The sequence below is a fragment of the Eschrichtius robustus genome, chromosome 6 (assembly GCF_028021215.1).
Source record: "Eschrichtius robustus isolate mEscRob2 chromosome 6, mEscRob2.pri, whole genome shotgun sequence".
NCBI classification, from domain to species: Eukaryota; Metazoa; Chordata; class Mammalia; order Artiodactyla; family Eschrichtiidae; genus Eschrichtius; species Eschrichtius robustus.
In genome coordinates, this window is record NC_090829.1 from 21,144,101 (window position 1) to 21,166,953 (window position 22,853).

General features: G+C 47.8%; 1 protein-coding gene across 1 annotated transcript; it reads right to left on the bottom strand.

Moving 5' to 3' along the window:
- Positions 1-721: 721 nt before the first annotated feature.
- Positions 722-22,378, bottom strand: RBP2 (retinol binding protein 2). The gene is made up of 4 exons (XM_068547333.1): positions 22,206-22,378; positions 7,787-7,965; positions 2,547-2,648; positions 722-977 (listed from the first exon to the last, which is right to left on the bottom strand). Exons 1-4 carry the CDS (start codon positions 22,276-22,278, stop codon positions 927-929), a joined length of 405 nt encoding a protein of 134 aa, XP_068403434.1. The 5' UTR covers positions 22,279-22,378; the 3' UTR covers positions 722-926.
- Between the last annotated feature and the right edge of the window lie 475 nt (positions 22,379-22,853).

A 22,853-nucleotide genomic window follows, 5' to 3' on the forward strand; every position in this document is an offset into this window, starting at 1 on the left:
CTAAGGTGGTGGAGGGGGTAGATCCACATAATGACCAGAGCTAGCAGGGACTGAGCCCTTACCATGTACCAGGTCCTGTTCCAAGCACTCTGTATGTGTTAACTCACTTAATCCTCAGAGCGACCCATCCCAGTGGAGGAGATGCTATTTTTGTCTTCTCCATTTTATAGAAGAGATAAACAAGGGTAGAGAGGCCAAATGATGTACCTATGGTCACCCAGCTAAGAAGTGGAGCACAGGGCTTGAACTCAGGCTACCTGGCAGAGCTGGTGACCCCTCTGCAGGGGTGAAAGTCTGCCCAGGGCTGAAGGGCAAAGGACTGGCCTGGACCAAGAGCAGATGATACTGCAGACCTGCAGAGACCTTTAGAGGTAGAGCCACTCAGGCTGCTTAAGGGAAAGTACAAACTGGAAAGCATAAGCTTCCTAAAATAGGATCTTAGAGAAATAAATGTGGTATCCATAGGAAAGAATCTCAAATAGGCAATGTCCAAGAATTAGTAGGGGATATGCTGGGCTGGCCAGAGAATGTTTCCAGGTAAAACCACCCCACACCCAAACTAATGACAAAGAAGCGAAGCTAAACTAAACTAAAAAATAAACAACAAAAGCTGCACAGAAAACCACTACGCAGGCAGTCACCTCTTCTGCTTGCGGATAAAACTAACAGTTCTAGAAATAAAGGGGAATAGATTAAAGGGTTTCAAAGTATGGGAGTGATTTTTGTTTTCTCGTTTAATGCCAGCTTTCAAGGAAGGATGGCTATGTCTGTCACTGTTACATACTCGTTCTGTTTAAAACCCATCCAGATGCCTCCCCATGGGCTCTATCAGGAGTAGGAGGGTCCTGCGGCTGCTCCCCAAAGCCAGCAGAGAGCTCTTCACGGGGAGCGTGGAGCGCATGCTTGGTAGGCTCTTCTCACAGCCATCACTTCTTCTTGAACACTTGATGGCACACCTGGTCGCCGCACGTCAGCTCCTGCAACATCAGAAAGCAGGTGAGTGACTAACAAGCCAGGCCTTCCTTCCGCCCACCCACAGCCCTCTGGGTGTCTGTGAGTTGGGGTGGGGGGTGGAGCTGGAATAAAGAGGACACTTAGTCATTCTGGGCAAAGAGCATCTCAGAGACCCAATCAGCTGGCGTGCCCTGCAGGTAGCAGTGATTTGATTTTGACACTTGAATTGAGCTTGAACAATTATAAAAATGAAAAATGCAAAGGAATTATCCTCTTGGGCAGGATTCCTCCTACTCTCGTGATTAAAGCAACATCGCTTAATTTATAAAAGGCAGCAAAGCCACAAAGAAGGGAAGGATCTTGTGGGGAGCATTTGGAAGGCAAGGGCCTGGTGAGCTATCCCCGCACCCTGTGGATTTTCTGGCCTCTGGTGATTAGCACGCTGGGTGGTGGCAGCACAGGCAATGATGGGGCATGGGCTGCAGAAGGGCTCCCCCAGGCCTGCCTGGGCAGACAAGATGCTGCCTTTCGTCTGGACAGAGGGAGTCCCCCAGGCCTTATCTGCGCCTCGTGACCCTTTGAGGGAGGAGATGAAAAACACGAGTGTGGGAACAACCACAAAAATCATTGCAGTTGATGATGAATCCACTGGCTTAGCCACAGGGACAGTTGGGGTTTGTACTACAATTAAAAAAAATCCACCTTCCAAACCAGAGCAGGTAGGGAAAACGGTCGATGGAAAACAGTGACTGCCTCCCATTTATCACCAGTTGACATTGTCTCTGAAATAAAGATGTCAGGTGAGGCAAGGCTGGCTCTGAAGGGCACCCTGTGACATGAATAGTGACAGCAGAGCCAGGTACCTGCTTGACTCCACAGGTGAATGAATAAAGAGCCATCCATTGAATGAGCCATTCATTTAACAAACGAGTGACTGAAGGCATGAAGGAGTGAAAGATTTTTCACTATTTGAATGTTGGACAAATCACTTGTCTTAAAGACTGAAGAGTGAAAAATTAAGCTATCTAGACGGATATAATTTATACAAGGAAATCAGAAATAATTTATTCCAACTGCTGTGTTCTGGTGTCAAATTAAACTAAAATATTTTGGGATCAGGTGGACACACCTTAGGATGTGAGGCCAGTGCCCGGGGTCTACAGGCAGTTCCCAGGCCCAGATGCTCCCAGTGCAACCCACTCCCACTGCATCCCACGCCCACCGCAACCCCTCTCCTTCCTAGGCTCTCATCACTGAGGAGGTCTGGTCTCACCCTCCTCCAGGGCACCTTAATTCTGTGCCTCGCATTTCTCCCCAGCTGGTCTTTGACAGGTTCCCTGCATTTCTCCTTGGGTCTCGGCTTCCTAACTCAGCATCTTGAACGTTCCTTTTAATTGCAGCCGTTCACAGAAACAGCCATATAGATTTCCTCCTGGAGTCCCCTGAGCCAGATGGAAATGGCTCACACATCTGGCCACACGCATTTGGCTGGAGCTTAGGGGAGGAGGGCAGGGCCACTTTTCTTGTCAAAGCGCCTGGCTGGGTGAACCGGCAGTTGGCATAAGCAGAGTGGAGGGGAGCTGGGGACTTACCAGGTGCAGCTTGTCCCCCTCGACCCACTGCTTCCAGCCTCGGTTCTCCTTTTCCCCCTTCTGCACGCACACGAGGGCATCACCTTCCCAGACGATCAGAGTCTGTAATGAGAGGTTTCCAGGCAAATCAAATGTATGGTCTTGATGGGGACTGAGCACATGTAAACCTGCAGCTGCAGTTTCTGCAGCCACTCCTGGGCTCCTGCTCCGTCCCCAGAGCAGAGCTCTCAACCACAACCACGCCAGCATCCCACGAGCCTCATTTCCACATACACCCTTCATTCCAGCCAGACTGACTTATCTTGGCCGGTTCTGTTCTCTTTGAAAGACTTCTACTCTTCCATTTTACCATATGGTAAAGACAGCATTCCAAATCGGTGGGGGAAAAGATGATGAATTTAACTATGTCACAATGTACAATTTCTGGAAGGGAAAGATACCTCAAAAGTCAATAGATGAATAACAAACTGGGGAAAATAATGGTAACACATATCAGACAAAGACCTGATTTCCTTACATACAAAGAACACCTGTAAATCAATAAGGAAAAGATCATTAACCTAATAGGAAATTCAACACAGGACACCAAACCAACAGCTTACAAGGAAAAACAAAACAAAACAAAACACCCTAGCAGATGGCTTTTAAACATAAGGAAATATATTCAACCTCACTTATAACAAGAGAAATGCAAATTAAGTCTGTGTTTTTCAGATACAATTCATCCTGTGGTCAAAGATCAAAGAGTCTTAATAACGCACTGGGTTGGAGGGGGTACAGAGAAGCATGGGCCCTCATACAGGGCTGGTGCTTATATAAATCGGTATGAATCTTTTAGCAGGGCAATTTTACATTACCTTTCAAAATATAACACTGTGGGGGCTTCCCTGGTGGCGCAGTGGCTGAGAGTCTGCCTGCCAATGCAGGGGACACGGGTTTGAGCCCTGGTCTGGGAAGATCCCACATGCCACGGAGCAACTGGGCCCGTGAGCCTCAATTACTGAGCCTGCGCGTCTGGAGCCTGTGCTCCGCAACAAGAGAGGCCGCGATAGTGAGAGGCCCGCGCACCGCGATGAAGAGTGGCCCCCACTTGCCACAACTAGAGAAAGCCCTTGCACAGAAACGAAGAGCCAACACAGCCACAAATAAATAAAAAATAAATTAAAAAAATATATATATATAACATTGTGCATACTTTTTGACCTAGAGATTTTGCTTCTGAGAATTTTCCCCACAGGAAACACATTGTGAAGACTGCCCACTGCAGGGCAATAATAAAGGCAGGGAAGCTACCTAGTTAGCAGGGGGCTGCACATATGGCTCCAAAGCCAGCCTTGTCATCCAGAACCGGGAGGTGGACCTTCTCCTGGTCCTGGGTTTCCTCCAGACAGCAGTGCTGATCAATTAGCACAGGGAAGGCAGCAGAGATGCAGAGCTTGTGCTGGACAACCAGGCTGAGTTGAACAGCAGGTTGGAGAAGCCACAAGAGGCTGAACCACAAGAGGCTCTAACCCCTCCTATTAAATTTACATATTTACAAATTTCACACCCTGCCCCAGCTCCTCCTCCTCCTGTTCCCCCCACTTTACCTGTCTTAGTACCTGCCAAGGGACGATGTGTATTATCCCTAAGTGGTCCTTCAAGGCCACCCACCTCTGTGCCCACATTAGGCTTGCACGTGAGGTTGATGGTATCATTCCCATCCGGGCAGTGGTGGTGTGTTGGTGCTGCCCTTCCTCGGGGATGATCCTGATGTGAGTTGGTTTTCTTCCAAGTATGTGCAAACCATATTACGCCTCTATGAACAATATTATGCTAAGGACCAGGCGTTTATTTTCCTCCCTATCTTGCAAACCCAGTTGGTGATAAACGAACCTGTGCTCTTTGGTTTTTTTAAATTCACTTCAGGTCTGTTTTTTGGTAGATATCTGTTTTCTACAGATTGTTAAGTCTACCTGTTTCTAAAGCAATATTTGACCTTGACCATATTATATATTTTATGTACAATTTTATTCCTCCTTATTTTACTCTTCAGCCCATCGCAGCATTGTTTGTTACAGCAAAGGCCTGCAAGCCTCATAAATTGCATCAGTGGGAGGCTGGTTAAATACAGGTGTGGTTCCTCCCCGCTCTGTAGCCTTTGAAGGGAGAAGGCAGTTCTGCACTTATGGAGAAGAGCAGTCTCCATAGTGTATAGTTTAAGTTAAAAAAGCAAGGAGGAGGGCCATGTGCATAAAAGAAAGGAGCAGTGGGGATGCACGCATATGTTTGTACACGTTCTCGCCAAGGAGGCAAAGAAAACCCTTAATAGTAATTGTCCCTCAGGGAGAGAACTAAGGAGCTGGGCTCCAGGATAGGAAGGAAATTTCACTTTTTAGTGTTTCATTTTTTTTTTAAAGCATGCATATGTATTAATAGTCCGTAAATTAATTTAAAAATAAAATTCTACATGTTTTCTAAAGAAAACATGTCTCCTCCTCCTTTAGGACCATCTTAAGCCTCACAGTTTCGAATGTCTTAGAGAAACTTAATTCATAGGTTGCTCTCTTTCCCCTTCTGGAAGCGGGATGTTGTCTGGAATATTCCAGAGATCCCTCCCACGTAGACGAGAAAGGACTCACATCTTCTATTTGGGCAAGGTCTGTGTCTTCCAATCCCCCAGCCCATATTGTCTTACGCATCAAGGACACCTAATGCATGTTGATTGAATGAATATCTGTCTCCCCTCTTTCAGAGGGGCTCATGAGGGTGACCAAGGAGTTAAGAAGTGGAGTCCTGGAGAATGAGAGGACAAAGTGTAGAGGAGTACTACACGCACATGCAAGTGCACACATGCACACAGACGCAAGATTTCTATGCACTTGGGTGTGCCACCAAGGGTGGGCAACAGAAATTAATCAGAGAGATAGGCTCACCCACTCCCTGCCGCGCCTCTCCAGCTAAAGGGTTGCTGTCAAGTTACAGGAAGAAGGTAGTGCCAAGGGCACCTGCTCTGTGTTGTGATTCTCATGGGAACAGCCCTTTGCTGGAGGCTGGGCAAATTCTGTCTGGGTACTTCTCAATCTCGTGTGTGTGTGTGTGTGTGTGTGTGTGTGTGTGTGTTTATTAGCCCTGGCTTTTTGCTGCAGGCAAAGCAGAGACCAGAAGTGAGAAAGGGGATTATCTCTCTCTGCAGGGCTAAGAGACGATCCTGGAGAGAGGATGGAACTCAGAGAGGACGGAGCGTGGAAGGGAGAGGCAGAAGGCTAGGTGTTAACAAATGGAACCCTTTAAGGGTCACGAAGGGCCAAAAGGACATGATTTATTTCAGTAAGAGTGAGTTCTCCAACATCAAAGGTGATAAAAAAATGAGTCAGAGAGGACAGGCCTGCTTTTCAATAGCCCACGCCCAAAACTGAGAAGCAAGGGGAAAGTGAATCATTTGGAACTGATTAGGTTAGAACAGCAGAGGGATGCAAAAATTCTGAGACAAATTTTCCTATCATTTCTGGTGTCTGATGAATTGGCCTCGCAGCCACACAGTTCAAAAAACTTGCCGATCCAGCAACTCCTCGGGGCGGGATCCTACAAGGGGCTGTTCCGGGGCTCGGGAGCTTAACGTCTCCTGCCAAGACTGGTTTGATGGAAGCATTTCCAAAGGGCTTTCCACTTCCCACTTTTCTTTTCAAGGAGCCCAAACGTCATTCAACCCTGACTCATTGGCTGTGATGATCAATGTGGCAGGACAACTTAATTGAGAAATAAAATGTGTCCTGCTCTTTTGGCTTTGGAATCATCCCCAAAGAATGATGACAGCTTTTCCTCCCCACCCCGGGAGAGCAGCCAGAGCTTTGGGGGAAGAGTTGAGACTTCGACTTGGAAGGAACTCCTGGAAGCACCAGAGAAGAGTGGGGCTCTGGGGGGAGTGGGGCTCATGGGGAAAGGGGAAGGGCCCTGCTTCCTTGTGGTGCTCTGAGAGGGTGGCCCTCTGCAGTGCTTGAGAGCATGGATACCTGGGCACAGGAATCTCAGCCCGGCCCTCCTCAGCTTGGGAGAGAGGGCAGAGGTCCTGGTGGCTGCGTTGGCACAGAGGGAGTGGGTGCCATGAGGGCTCAAGCTGCCCACTCCTGTATAAAACACGTGGGCTTGCACTGGACCGTGCAGTCCCCGGGGTTCTTGTATGATGCTAAGATTTGGGTGCGGGAATCCTTAAATATGGCTGAGATTGGATTTTCCCCCATTTCTGTTGTTGGGACTGCCCAGGTGTAATTGGATTTGGAAAACCAAAGATGTTCACACTGAGCGTGAATGTGGACAGTGCAACAATCAGTCACTGGGCTGTGATACCACCAGGTGATGCGGGAGGAGAGGGGACCTACCGATGGCCCCTCCTTTCCCACCTCTGCCCTACTTCTCCCCGCTGCTACCAACCTCTGCCTTATTCACAAAAAGCCCCTTGGATGCGGGCCTGCCTATTCTGCAGACTCCAGTTCTCAGGCTTGGAGATAACTCTGCACTCAGAGTTCTCTGCTCATTTTAGGGGCCTCCCTACATCCAAAAGCTTCAAGAGGCTAGAAGTGTGCCTTCTGATGCATGGAGGATTTCCTCGATTATGTCCTGAGAGTTAAGGTGAGGCTGAGACTGAAGCCATAAACTTGCCAGAGATTTATCTGGGTTTCTAGGATTGGAGAAAGCCTGACTTCATCTAGTCTACTGATTTTTTGGTGTGATTTGCATTGCATTCTTCTAAAAAAAAAAAATTAAATCGGTTGGGATCATTTAAAATTGAGATATTTCATATAAGAACATATGAACGCTCAACAGCTCCTGAAAAGAAAAAAAATTCTAGCAACATGAGGCGTCAGTCCTCCATGGCAATGCTTGGCTGCTGCTGGAAGCTGCCCCCAGGATGAAGCTATGCTATCCCGCTGGCACTGTCAACATCCTTCCCTATGAGTCCCCCTGGCCCTCTTCGCTTTGCCTGCCAGGCCCATGTCAGCGTATGAGTTGGCCTCCTACCCTGGATCCTGGAGAGGTCTGCATCCTTTAATCCCTCCTTGGCTTATAAGCTTCATGCAGAAGCCAGCCTGCTTCTTCCCACTAAACTTTCAATACTTGCTTATTGCCAGCATCATTAAGTCCATTCTGGTCCCCCTCTCCTGATGCCTCCCAGGTTGTTTCTGTCATTTTTTCATTGTGCAGCTAAACAGCTAGCGCCTGCACCAAGACCGTGTGGATGAAAACTCCACTCTGGTCAGTACCTTAATATTCCGGTTGTCCAGGCCCTTCGTGTACTCGTCAAACTCCACCCCGACTGTGAAATCCAAGTTATAGTTTCGGAACGTGCTGTTGGTTTTCGTCTTGAACTTATCACCGTCCTGCTCAATGATCTTCGTCTGAGCCAGATGGATGGCGATCTTGCGGGTGGCAAAATCAATATCTGTTGGCAAAGGGAGTTGTGGAGGTTATGATGTGCTCAGCCAGACTTGTTCATTTCTTTAACAAGGCCAAACACTCAGGACCAGAGACGCAGATCTCAGGCCGGCCACATTCTTCGCTCAAGTGGGAAACGAGAGCTGTCTTGCACATGGCCAGTTTGGGCATCTCAGTCAACTGTCGGGAAACCCAGGGTCCCTGGGCATCTCCTCGGGAGCCCTGATGGGAGGGGAGGTAGCACCCCTGAGCTGCAACTCCCCAGTGTGCGTGTGTGCACACCCATGCACAGGTACACGTATACACACGCACACGCCTACATATACACACGCACATGCCCCTGCCCTCACAGCAGCTCCCTTCTATCTATTTGACATATTGGTTTCCTCCTAAGAGTTTGCTGAACAGAAGACTTCATGGTTTAAAAGGAAAAAGACTGTTTAAAAATAACGAGTCAAATCCTGGGTAAAGATGGATCTTTTGTTCATGCCCACTGAAGGGAAGAATACCTACAAACTTCCATTTTTACAGCAGATCTGGGGGATGTTCTGCCTCAGTCATGGCCCCAGCACAGCTTAGGCATATTTCAGACACTTAATAAACACTTGCTCAGAGATTCCTTTTGTTGTTTTTAAGGAAAAGATGAATAATTGTTTATATTTTTATTATGAAAGATTTCAAACAAACCAAAGTAGAGGGGAGAGTACAAGGAACCCGGCACACCCATCACGCAGATTCAACAATTGTCAAGGTTTTGCTGCATCTACTCCATTTACATCTTTTTTTTGCCTTGATATTTTAAAGAAAGTCTTATTCATTTCTTAGAGACCATTTGTAAGTAAAAGGGAGCATGCCCTTCAAGAGAGTGTTTCATTTCCTAAGCTTTACATTCTACGGTAAGAAGCTAAGTGCTGAGCCCACCTCCTGCTAACCTCTGATCGTGCATAAAATGTCACCCAAGCCAAAACGTCACTGTCTTATAGAAATGATATAGAAACAGGATAATACTGGAACTGCTAAATTTCTACACTTGTTACAAACATCATTAAGCTTTCTATCTCTAGCCAAATCTTTGACCTCCTTTACGCCTGTGAATTCTCCAGATGTCTTCAGATGCCAATATAAATCTTTAATTATTTTTTTAAGAAAGTTTACCTGGAAGATTTCGAAAAACACTGCGATTGATTCGCTCATAACCCAAGGTAATAATGACTTCAAGAGTAAGAACGGTTCAGATTCACTGAGTGCTCTTTCTCTGAGAATTCCAGCCTCATCTCTATAGTAGTAGGTGATTAAACTTCACACTGTGTGCTACCTGGTGGGGGATAAATACTAGTGTGCCCATGAGTGAGACCAGCAGTTACCAACAGTTCATAGAGCTGCTTTCAGTTCAGAGAATGAACGTCTCCGATGGTCGCATCCCCACCCCTTCCGCTGTCCTGCCCTGGTAGCCAAGCATCACTTCCCTCACCCTCTTTCCCCATTTCACTTCTGACACATTTCTTCCTGAATCCCTCTTTGGTCATTATCCCATTCCTTCTCCTAAAGGACCAAGAAGAAGAGGTCCAAGCTGGATGCTTGGACCACAGCAGAATCCAGGAAGGACCTTGGCTGGTCTTTTGGATTCTAAATTGTATAAAGTCAGCTCTTATCCTAAGGGAATAATTTCAAGTAATAACAGGCAACCCAGAAGGTAAAAGGACTATATACCTGTATCCTAAGTTGAAAAGAGAAATAGGTTCAAGTTGGCCTGAGCTGGTGTATGAACGCCAGTGCTTTGCTCAACTACTGTTCACTACTATTGGTTGAGAACTTGCCCGGTCTAAGAATTCACCAATGGCTGCCCATCAGGATCACCTGGGAAGATGTAAAAACTACAGATTTCTGGGCCTCATCTCAGACCCTGAATCTCTGGGTGGTTTTAAACCTTGGATTTCCTCTCAGGGGGCTGTTTGGAGAAAGACTTCAATGGTTTAAGAAATTTGAAAGCTACTGTTTAAGCACCTACCCCTCATGAGGTAGGAAAAGTCAAGGCCGGGCCCGAGCACAGCCTCCTCGTGCATAGGTGTTAGGGAGAAGGCAAAGCACCTCCTTGTTTTGCAATTAATGAGGCCACCACACATGGAGGAATGGCATCCAAAACAGAAACTTTGTAGCATATGAGCAAGAAACTCTGCCCATGAAAACCGTGGAGCCCGCGCAATAAAAATACACAGGTTGCTGATGACCGGATGAAAGACAAAGGAGCCCACTGGCGGACTCCTCCTTCTTGCCGTCAACAGCACTTCTCAGCCCGACACATGCACAGAGGGGGTCTGAAGTCGCCCTCTAGTAACCCTGGCCGTATTGTAATATCATTATAATATCATTAGCACTGCCGTTTTGACCCCATCCCCACCCCTGTGGGTTTCGCTTAGGTGCTCAGGGGAAGGATTCAAAATGGTGCCTGGTGGAAGTCCAAATAAGGAACTGCCGATGACACGATCATAGGGGAGGAAAAGGGAGTCACCCTCATCTAAGCCGCAGAAGATTAACCCCATATTAACAACCTAAGCTGCCCCTACTGCGTGCCCCTCACTCCCAAGGATGCCCCACTCTTCTCCTTCGAGTGTGTAACTTTTGCTGCTGCCCTAAATAAACTGCTTCTTTGTGTGCTCTCCCACACACACTGTGCTTCTAATAAACTCTGTGCCTGCTTTACAATCTTGGTCTCTTTGTTGAATTCTTTCCTCAAAGAAGACAAGGACTGAGGTCCTTTTGCTCCCCAAAATCCCTCATGGCATAGGCGATGACGTGGAGGCCCAGAGAGGTTAAGTGACTTGTCTAAGATTACACAGTTGGAAAGCAATCACAAGGGTTAGATTATCGGATGGATGTGTGGAAGATCAAGTTGGGAGGTGAAAACAGAGGTTCTGAGTTTAGGTAACCAAGGTAGAAGCAGAGAAGTAAAGAATTTTATGGGGGGAACTTAGGAGCTAAGTTTTAGGTAAGGTGGCTCTGGGGGCCATGCTGTGTGGACCTTTGGTAGTATTTGGGGTGATAGTTAAGACATGCCTTGGAACCAACCAGGAATGCTGTCCCATAGTGGAACCTCCCTTGGGAAGCTTCACTCACTTCATTCTCCCAAGAAACTCACGAGATAAGTACTATATTATTCTCCATTTTACCAGTGAAGAACCTGGCTCAGAGAGGCTGTGTCACTTGCCCTCGATTATATAGTGAGGAAGCAATAGAGGTGGTAATTGAACCCAGGATGGCCTGGCTCCAGGACCAGCACCGTGCTCCACAAGCTCTGGGCTGGCCCGTCCCATCACGTCAGACCACGCCAGTTTGTGCACTTCCAGTGGCTGCCCAAGATACCAGTAACTTCTGACTCTACGTTTCCCCTGGAGCCACAGGGGCTTCTGGATCCAGCTGGATGAGCCCTCCCTGTTTGGGGCAGCTTATGTTCCCCAGGGCTCAGGTACACTGCCCCCACCAGACAGCAGTTGTTTTCTAGGCTTAGGGCTCTACAAGAATTCGGAGCTGGAGCAACCACGTTCCAACGCTGGACATTTTCTGATAGCTTCAGCTTTGCGTCATATGAAATTGTACCTGGGCATGTCCAAGCCACACAGCCTGCAGGCCCCAGGGCATGGGGGTAGATAAATGCTCTCTCTGATGCTGTGAACCCTCCTAGGCATCTAGGCCAACATTCATAGAGCCCAGGGTTCCCCACTGTATTTGCCATGGACTCAGCCCATAAAAGACTGGTGGTCAAAAAAATTGTTTAAAGGGGAGCTCATGATCAGCTAAGTTTGAGAAATGAGCAATTAAAACCAAGACAGGCTGGATGCTTTCTATACTGAAGAATTTCACAGAGACTTTAATCTGGGGAAAATGCTGTGTAACTCCAAGAGCAGGACAGAAGATGCAGCCTTTCCCAATCTTAGGTGGCTGTAGAACCCTCCGTGGTGGGATCTCCAGCTGGCCAGGGTTCCCCAGAACATAATACAGGAAGGGTTGACAAAACCCTTTCTGAGGCATTTATCTCTGTCACCTGGTCCCTGCAATTATGGTAATATCCCTTGTTTAATTTTTCTCCCTTTAAGGCAACTGCTGGCCTGTTTGGAAAGGAGAAGACTAGACAGGACCAAGAGGTCAACTATATCTGACTTCAAAATGAATCCTTCCTTAAAACTGCTAAAAGCCGCAAAAGAATGTTTTCTGCATTCTAGTCGGTATAAACACGTGCTTGTGCTAGGCAGGGGCTAACATGTTACACTCCAATTCATGTTTCTCTCCTTCTGCCCCAGAAACACAGCCTAATGAGCCAGGTGACATCTAACTTCAGCTCCGTCGCTGGACACTAGGGTCCAGATCTGGAAGCAGCAGAGAGCAGTAGCTCTAAGTAGAGTTATTACTAATTGCATCCGGCTATTTTGAGGATTAAATATGATGGTGTTTGTGAAGAGATCTGCCCAGTGGCTGGTGGCTTGTGGTAATGGCCCCATAAATGGTAGCTGCTGGCACCATCATAATCAACTCCCTGATCTCATAAGCTGGTTTCCTCGGAGCCCTTTGCATTTTTCCAGATACTCCCTGCACATCTGGTCCCTGAATCCCTGCCCCTCTCCTCCCAGCCCCAGCCTTGCCTGCTTTAGCATGTTCTCTTCCTCCTTGCCTCCTTCCTCACCTGCTTTCCAGGCCCAGGGTTTAACCCGCAGGAGGTACTACCTGGCATTTTCCTCTTTTTCATGGGGTTCATTATTTTTTTCTCCAAAGTCTCAGCTCTGTGAGGACAAGGATGATTTGTCTCTTTGCTCCCGTGTCCCCATAGAACCAGGCCCAGGGCTGGGCACACAGTAGGAGCTCAAGAGATACTTATGGTCTGGTTAACGTGGGCACCGTGGTCTAGGACGGTGGTTCTCAAAGTGAGGCCCCTGGGCTGGCAGCAACCACAGCACGTGGGACCCTCTTAGAAATGTAAATTCTGGGATCCACCCTAGACCTACAGGGGATTGGGCCCCTCTTGTTTTTACAAGCCTTCCAAGCGATTCTGTGCATGCCAAAGTTTAGAACTTCTGGCATAAAAGAGTGAGGGTCAGATCCAGGCATAAATCCTGTCTCTGATCTCCCAGCTATGTGACCTCAGAGAAGTCACTTTCCCTTTCTGAGCCTCAGTTTCTCACAGTAAAATGGGGGAAAGAAAGCTTATCTCATAGGGTTATTTATGGAAGGATTCAGTTAAAATGATGGCAAAAATGCTTCACACAGTGCCGAGGAGCTGGTGGGTATTTGATGCACATTGGCCTCCACTCCTTGGCCTTTTCCACTCTGGTCGAACAGTGGTCAGATCGGCATTCAGTCCAGAGTGAAATATTCAGCTCATGTTTATGCATCTCCACAGCCATCTGCCACTCCGTGCCGCCCAAGTGTCCTGGACTCTGAAGAAACAGTCAGAATGGTGGCTGATCCACGCCCTCCCTCCCTCACAGCCCTGGCCTGTCACATGGGCGTTTAATCCAGCCTGGCCAAACCTTTGTTTGCATGGACTGGTTTCCTCATTCCATAGGTTGGTCAAAGGGTAGAAACGACTTTAGTTCCTGCTCTAGCCCTCTGTGCTGATTGAGGAGGAGTTTCGGCTGTGCTAAACCATGCTGGAGCCACAGTTAGGAGATGAGGAAAGAAAACCACAGGTCATGTTGCTAACCAGATGAAACGGAGGGGAGGGCACCAGGCAAAACTGCAGTTGACCCTTGAAAGACACCGGTTTGAACTGCACGGGTCCACTTACACGTGGATTTTTTTCAATAGTAATTACAGAACTACACCATCTGTGGTTGGTTAAATCCACGGATGCAGAACCATGGATATGGAGGAACTACATATATACGGAGGGCCAACCATAAGTTACACGCAGAGTTTTGACTGCACGGAGAGCAGGGCCCCTAACACACCGCTGCTGCCTCCGCCCCCCCTGTTGTTCAAGGGTCAACTGTACTAAGGAAGAATTGGGAATTACAGAGAAATTTAGAAGTCTAAATTTAAGTGGTCTTCAGAGAGCAAGTCTATTTTCACTCCACAGATGTGGAAATCAAAGCCCAGAGAATTTAAGTGGCTGGTTCAGAGTTGCCCAGCTAGGACAGAGCTCCTGACACTTTGCCTACAAACACATTCTGTTTATCACTCACAACTAAAACACATTCTGTTTAAGGCTCCTCAAATGGAAATTATTGCTTGTCCCTGGTTGCCCAGAGAGGTAGATCACAGCTAAAAATGTTTACTGCCAAGAGAACAGGTTTGTCCTGGAAACACCACCCCCAGTCAGTCTTTCCAACCAGAGCCGGAGAATCTTATTAGGGGCTCTATGCAAATTGAATCAAACATTGCTTCTTCTCTGGGTTGAAAAATGGCTTGGCCTCTTGGCTACCCTTCACCGTGTGCGCAGGCTAGTTAATCATGTCACCTCTGTTCCATCCTGGGGAAGGGAGGCAAACATTCTGTTGGTGGATTTGTGATATTTCTAATCAAAAGGAAATGTTTAACTGCAGCTGTAGAATACACAGGCATACACACACAGATTACAAAAACACTTACTCTTTGTACTTTGCAGGGAAAATTATTTTCCTGGTATGGTATTTGAACACCAGGGTTATCAAATATGTTTCATCTGCTTTTCTGGATTAAAGGTATCTCCGAGCCTGATTTATAGCCAGGTGAAATGAATTTCTATCTCAGAGGAAAACGTCCAAAGGCAAGCTATTTCTGAATAATATATATGGCTTATAGCTGCCGCAGAAGAAAAAAAAAAAAAACCACTGAAGTGACTTTATTAAAGCATACTTTTCATAACTGCATTTTGAACAATGCAGGCCATAAAGTTGAAATATGAGTATGCTACTCAACATTAAAATGCTTTGTAATATGCTTGTGGAAAAAGCTAAAGTTGTAGGCTAAAAGGGCAGACGCGATTTGTAAATTAAAGAGCAGAGATGCACACATTTTCATCATATGAAATCTGAAACCCATTCTCAGTGCAGCTTCCATGGGCTTCGAACCTGAACTCCTTAATTCACAAATCCTCAGCACTCAGGCATTGTGAGAAGCAGAGTGGAAGAGCAATCTTCTCCCTCTTTCCATGCCACTTCCTCCTCCAGATAATCCATGGAAAGAGGAACTGTCCTTGCCCCTTCCTGCCTCCTTCTCTCTTACCCTCAGGGACACCTCCAAAGGCATTCAGACCCTTCCCTAGCCAGCAGAGGCAGGCTGGAGACCCTGGGGTGCCTCCCTGCTCCCCTTGTACTTTTCACCTCCCCCCCCCATAGTCTAGTCTGCACCGTTGGGATGGGGGTCGGGGAGGAGAAGCTGCCACTACACGCCAGGGGAGACGCATAGGAAGGGACCAAACTTATCTTCACCTGGGCTTTTCCCACCTACAGCACTGTCCCTGTTTGAAAGTCCAACCAGATGCCACACAAGTAAAGTCTTTGGCCAGTGTCTAACTTTATTGACTTGTGAACACTGACAGGAATCCAAATGCTGTGAAATTAACTCCTCGTTGGGTCATCAGACGTTCATTCATTCATTCATGTATTCATTCATTCATTCCTACCCAGGGACTCCGAGTGACTCTCTTGCAATGTATCTGAGGGTCCTGCCTGCCTGCTTTGGAGGTCCCCATCCTGATGAACTTTGCTCAGCACGAAGCTCCCCCTCCCCTAACCCCACACTGAGCACCTGCACCTGGAACCGAGCTATGGCAAGTGCTTGGGGGTTAGAAGCAGGCAGACCAGGCTCCTCTCTGAGCAACACCAATTTCCAGCCACAAGTGATCCCAGGAAAGTTCCTCCACTTCCCTGACCTTCAGATTCCTCACTCCTTAAAATAGCAAGCATTCCTTTGGCTTTATCCCGGACTCTACCCTAAGCTCTAGATCTTATATCAACATGCCAATTTTAATACTCCACTTGGATGTGTAATGGGCATCTGTAATCAAAAGATGTAAATCAGAATTCTTAATGCATTCCCCCCTACCCGGCACCCCTGTCCAAACTCACTCCCCACCATGTCTTCCCCATGTCAGCTGATAGGGTCACAGCCTTCCCAGCTATTCAGGCCTAAGCCTGGGGGCCGTCTTCATTTCTTCCATTTCCTCTCACTTCATTTTTATCTGCAAGCCCTGTCAGCTTTACCACCAAAATATACACTGAATCTGTCCTCTCTTCTCCAGCCCTGGGCACCGCCCCAAACCAACCATCATCATTTCTTGCCTGAACAACACAGAAGCTTCCTTAATGGGCCTTTGTGTTTCTAGTCTTGCCCTCCTGTGATTCATTCTTCACGCTGTAGTCATAGCGAACCTTAAAGAATATGAATAAGATGGATTAAGTCTGCCCATCATAAGGCCTGACCTACCCCTGGGCTCACCACACACCCAGCACACCAGCCGTTGCTGTGCCCTGTGCCCAGAACAACACTTCTCAGCATTCAAGCCTCAGCTCCAATGTCACCTCCTCAGACAAACTTCCCTGACCACCCATCACTCTCCACCCAAGAATTCCTTTTTATTTTCTTTAAAGCACTTACCACTACCCAAATAGTCTTAAACTATTACCCTCTCTCTCTCCCACTAGCGTGCCCACTCCACAAGGGCAGGGAACTTGTTTCCTCATTTACCACCGCTTCACCAATGCCTAGAGCTCTTCCTGGCATGTCATAGGTGCTCAAGGCATTTGTTGAAACTGAATTAATTAAATGACATAATGTATAGAAAGCTCATGCTAGCACGATGCTTATCATGGCATGAGAATGGTTTGTGCATGTGCTCACCTCTGATGTTACACTTTGGATCCCTACAGTCAGGACAGGCTTTTGAACATTGTGGGTAATCAGGAAAGATTTCCTGGCAAAGACCACTCAGGTGGCAGCTGCTTGACTTCAGCCTCTAAGGCTACTGCTTTCCTGGTAGAATTTTCCAGAGACCCACTAGGACTTCTTGCAGTAGCCACTGCTCTTTTAAATCTGTACATGTTGATTTCAATGAAAAGATGCTCTTCATAGAAGATGACCCTCACCTTCTTTTGTGAATTAAGAGAAGAACTGGATTTTTCCTAATGGTTACAATTTATTGAACAAAGATTTCCTAAAATATGTCTAAGTTTAACGTTAACTGACTACTTTTATTTTTATTTATTTATTTATTTATTTATTTATTTATTTATTTATTTATTTATTTATTTATTTATTTATTTTTGGCTGTGTTGGGTCTTCGTTGCTGCGCGCGGGCTTTCTCTAGTTGCGGCAAGCAGGGGCTACTCTTGTTTGTGGTGCGTGGGCTTCTCATTGCGGTGGCTTCTCTTGTTACAGAGTGCGGGCTTCAGTAGTTGTGGCGCACGGGCTCAGTAGTTGTGGCTCACGGGCCTAGTTGCCCCTCGGCATGTGGGATTTTCCTGGAACAGGGATCAAACCCGTGTCCCCTACATTGGCAGGCGGATTCTTAACCACTGGACCACCAGGGAAGTCCCTGAGTATTTTTAGAACAGATGCCTTCCATTATACATCCCTATCTTCCTGATTAAAGTTACATGGTGGGATTTTATTTCTTAGGCTCACCCCCCGCTTCTTCCCCACTTAGTTACCAAATCTAGTCAGTTTCCTGCTATGGACAACCCCTTGAACACTCTCCTTGGCACTGCTCTCACATCTTCCCAGGACGACTGCAACCACTTTCTCCTTCAGTTCTCTGACTGTCTCTGCTGATCTTTTCACGCCCTGGCTGTCAGGGTGCTCATGGCCCTTCTCTCCTCTGTACACAGTTCTTCCCAGGACCTCTCCTTACCTGATGTCCTTGGGTGATGATCACACATGGTGTCACACCTCTTCAAGATCCAGCCCTGGTACCTTTCTGACTCTTCTTACCCCTGTGCCTGCCCTTGCACTTCACCACCTGGTAATAAGCCTCCTGCTTCCTTTGGCCACCCACATCCTCATCAGCCTGACCTTGGCACATGCTCATAGGTCCAGACCCGACTCTATCCTTGTGTGGAGCACTCCTCTCCTTCCTTCAAAACCCCACCCAGAAGTACTCAGGAAGCCTTCAATGATCCATCTATTGTAGCTCCCTCCACCCTCACCGCCACACACACTGTTTTAAAAAATTATGTACATTTCAGGTGTACAGCATCATAATTCAACATCTGTATAGACTGCAGGGTGATCACCACCTCAAGTCTAGTTACCATCCATCACCATACAGCGCACACACTTCCGGTCACCATTGTTCTATTGTCACTATAGCCCTTTCAGGCCCAAGGGACAGAATCACCCACTGTCCCATCTGTGGCAGACTATACTTTCTTTAATGGCTGCAACAACACCACCTCTCATCCTACAGGCTGGTCTTACAATATGATTTTGACATTTTGAGAGGCGGGGTCTATGTACCTTCCCCTTGAATGTGGGTGGGCTCATGACTGCTTCAACCAATAGAATACAGCGGAAGTGATGCTGTGTGACTTCTGAGTCTGGGTTATAAAAGGTCATTCAGCCACTGCCTCCTGTCTCTTTAGACACAGCCAGAGTGCTATGAGGAAACACAGGCCACATGGGTCACCACGTGTAGATATCCACCGCCCCTTCTGAGGTCTCAGCGGCTGGCCAGCACCAACTGCCAGACACAGGAGCCAGAAGCCTTTGAGATGGCTCTGGCCCCAGCCACTGTCCTACTGCGATGGAATGAGAGCCTCCTAGCAAGAACCCCCTACGTGAACCTGGTCAGCTCCCATAACTATGAGAGACAATGATAAAATCACTGTATAATAAAATCAAGCCACCACATTTTGGGGGTGATTTATCACACTATAATAGAGAACAGGAATGCAATTTGTACACGGCTATAGCTTGACTGTCTGCACCAGTTTGAGCTCCTTGAGAACAGAGGCTGGGCCTGGACCTGCTGCAGATGGCACCGTCCCTGGCTTCCACGGGCGACGTCTAAAGTTTTGGTAAAGAAGCTTCCCCATGTACGTGCTGTGCTGGTCTCACTCCAGGGCAGAGTGAATGGACTCTCCCCCAGCGTTCTTTCACAGCACGGGGACCTCACTTTGAGACGTCTGCCCTTTAGACTGAAGACCACTCCTCCACTCCCCGAACCCCCGATCCAAGCTGAAGGTGGACCTCAGGGCATGACAGATTCCTCAGGGTAGAGGAGTTCACCAGCTGCTCTCCTCACTGTCAAGAAAGAGTCTAGGGCCTCAGGAAACATGAGGTCTAAGAAGGCAGGAGAGGAGGTACCATTGACCCTTGTCACCCATTCTCTGAACAGCGAATGGCTTTGAAAATTTGGGGCAAACCCAAAGGTTGCCCTGGCGTGTCATTGCTGAGGCTGGTGGCCAGGTCATGTGGGGAGGCTGGGGGTGGAGTGAGTCACCAACCAGGAACAAAGACAGTTTGTCCCCAGACCCACCTCTCGACAGGAGTATCTCCTTCCTAGGGAACCAGGCGCCAGGCCCACAGAGAAAGCCGACTCCCTGGTGCTAGGGATTAACATCTAAGAAAGAGACAGCTCTTTGGCAGGGAATGGAGTTATACTTAGTGATATTTCCATATCTGGGGATTTGGGAGGATCTCCACATATGTTCTTCCCAAATGCGAAGGGCCTCGCGCTCAAAAGGGCAAGAAGGCAAACTTCACTGACTTGTCAGTGTTGGGAAAGCAACCCCTGTCTTGTGAGGTGGATGTGGAGGAAATTGTACAGATCTGCTGGGTTGCGTTTTGGTTTTTTTTTTTGGCCACACCGCATGGCATAGTTCCCTGATCAGGGATTGAACCCACGTACCCTGTATTGAAAGCGTGGAGTCTTAACCACTGGACCACCAGGGAAGTCCCTGCTGGGTTGCTTTCAGCAGATTCAGTTGTGGGAGGCAGCCCCACCCGGCTGCTTCTGGCTGAGCCCTTGAGACCTGTCTCCAGTCACTGCCAGTGCCTGTCTGCCCCACTTGTGTCCCCATGGGCAGGTGAGAGGGGTCAGGTGTCCCATCTCCACGGTGGGAAGGTGACTTTGGCTGAGTTGTTTCTGCACAGAGCCTCATGGATGCAAGCTGGGGCAAGCTCCTGGGATACTGTAGGCCATCAGCAGCTGGGTAAACCGAGGCACCAAGCACATGCACATTCTGGGTTTAGCTAGTACCACCCCCTATGGTGTTAATCTCCATCAGGAAAGTGGGAGCCCACCCCTCTCCACTGCAGAGACTCGTACAAAGAGGTCAACCCGTTTGCTCATTAGAGTGAAATTAATGTAGTTAAGATGTTGAATTGGAAGTCATGACTGTAGCTCTAAGAGATAAGAGGTGTCCGATACCAAGGAGAACTGGAAAGGCCACTCCCTCCAAAACCTCCTGGCAGAGACATCCAAACATCACATTCACGACCCACGCACCCCTCCCCCACAAGGAGGGTGTAAGTGGGTGTGAAAGAGTCCAGAGGAAGGCTGCTTTTAGGAAGAGGATTTTTTGTACAGAGCTGACAGGGTGCCCTGCATCCCGGCATCCCCCAGAGGGAATAGGGGATGGTGATAGGAGTGCCTGCCTCTCACCTTAAGACTAGAAAGAGGGGCTCCAGGGGCCCACCCTGTACAGCCGAAAACTAAACTGAGACTCGATTTTGTACCTAAAGTCACCATAGGACTTTATATAATTTAAGAATAAGCAACAAAGGACACAAAATTGCTTTCTTATTATATTCCCTGAGTTGGGCTTGTTCAGCTTACTGCTGAAAGCTTGAAACCACCAAATAACTCTCGTTAAAGTACTTTCAATCATTCAAAACAACAACCAACATCATCTGGAGAAACAGGCAAGGCTGGTGTTATTTCTCTATCTGGTGGATGAGGAGACTGGTTCGGAAAGGTTAAAAAATTGGTCAAGGTCAGAGAGAAAGCCTCAGCTGGCCCATTGGTTTGGTTTCCTCCTCTGTATGATCTTGTTCAGAATTCTAGTTCTGAGCTCAGCTCCAGCCCATTTACTCACGTATGGAAACAGGATTCCATTTCTAGTCTCACTCAGGGTACTAAAAGCAGGGGCGACAGGGTTAAGGCTCTGATGGGGGATTTTTGTCTCCTCCCTCCTCTCCCAAGTATATTGGTAACATTCTGTAGCCAGGAGGGGAAAAAAAGCTATCCAGTGTTGTAAACATGTCTAAAGTACATGAAGAAATTTCCAATCTCTGTAAATTGCAAAACATGTCACATGGGCTCTCCTTGTTTGTTGACATGGTGGAAGTGTCATCAAGCTAGAAGTGAATTGCACAGAAAAACCCACAATTCCCATTCTTGATGAGACTTCCCATCATCACATCCAAATTATTGGGCCTCAGACCGCACCCGCAGCCATTTTTTCTCATGCTTCACGTAGGGAAGTTCCAGCTGGGAACTCCCTATGCGGAGAGATCTAAAGCTAGAAAAGGTGATCAGGAGGTTATTGCAGAAATAAGGACAGACAGCCAGTGCTCCTTGCTGGGGCCTGGCCTATAATATCTGCCCCCAAAAGTGAGCTCCCCTCTGTGGGCCCACTTGCTCTGGTTTTGTGTGTTTTCTGCCAGCCCCACAAGAGATCCCACAGGAGAGTCAACTCAGGACACATGGTGATGGAGCCCCTGGCTTGGAGTCTAGTTCAGAAGTCAGGTGAGCAGTGAGTTGTTTGATGTATATGATGAAAGCCTTTCCTAGCGTGATTTTCTCTAGGCTGAGAGATTTGTTATCTACTCTTTTTCTGCTTCTCCACTACAAGATTAATAAAAGAGCAATGCAGGGGTCATTTGTGCATAATATCAGATCCAACTGGTTATCTAAGAGATGGGAATCACAAGGCAGGGGAGCTACTGCATTTTCCTCTCAAGTCTGGCTTTCCTCATATGCATGTGTGTGTGTGTGTGTGTGTGTGTGTGTGTGTGTGTGTGTGTGTATGTGCCTCTTCCATTCAGTGAATCTTTTCTGTACGCCAAGGACATTCTAGACATAACCTCATTTATTATTGTTCCCAACTTGCCGATGAGGAATCTGAGCGTCAGAGAATGAGTATGACTTGCCTGATATTACACAGCTGGTAAGGAGTGAGGAACAAGGCTTGCACACAGGTCTGGGGAACTCCACAGTGGCACTGCCAGGAGGGCCAGACCACAGTCCTTCCAAAGTTGCCCTCCCTCTCCCTTTCCCACCTCCTCCCCATTTCCCACCTACTCCCCCTTTCCCACCTCTGGCACCCCCCTTACCCAGGGCTTTCATGTAGCCTTCAAAGTTGTCGTTACTCTCCATCTCCCAGGTTCCACTATGGTCCCTTGTCATGGTGGTGGCCTTTGGTTACCGTGGGTGTGTGCTGGATGGCAAGGAGCAGGTTTCAGGGCGAACGTGTTAGAATGAGCTACTTTTATAATCCAGTGGACCAGGTTTATGGCTTTGAAGATAACACGCTCAAAGGTCACAAGCACAGCCCAAAGGAACTTTCCTTTCCTTTGCAAAGTTCAGCAGGACCATGAGCAACCCATGCTCAAAACCTGACGTGTCCAGGCATGGGTGTCCTTGTGACCTCCAACATACACAAGGCCTGGAACAGCTCATTTTTGTCTGGCTGGGCTCCCACAGAGCTCCTGGCCCCATGCAGAATACTCTGTCCAGCAAACACCCAGTACCCACCCTACATGCACAACAGGCCATCAGCTCCCAGGCTTCAAACCTGGAGTCCCTCAACTGTGTAGCCAGAACTTCTGGCCTGGCTGGTAAAGTCAAGAAGATGGGAACCCATGCCTGTGGGCCTCTACTCTACTTTGTGCTGGGCAGGAGACACCCTTCATCTTGTTTTCTTACAAGAGCTCTGAGCTATGTTTAACCATCTCCATTTTACAGATGAGAAAGGCTCAAGG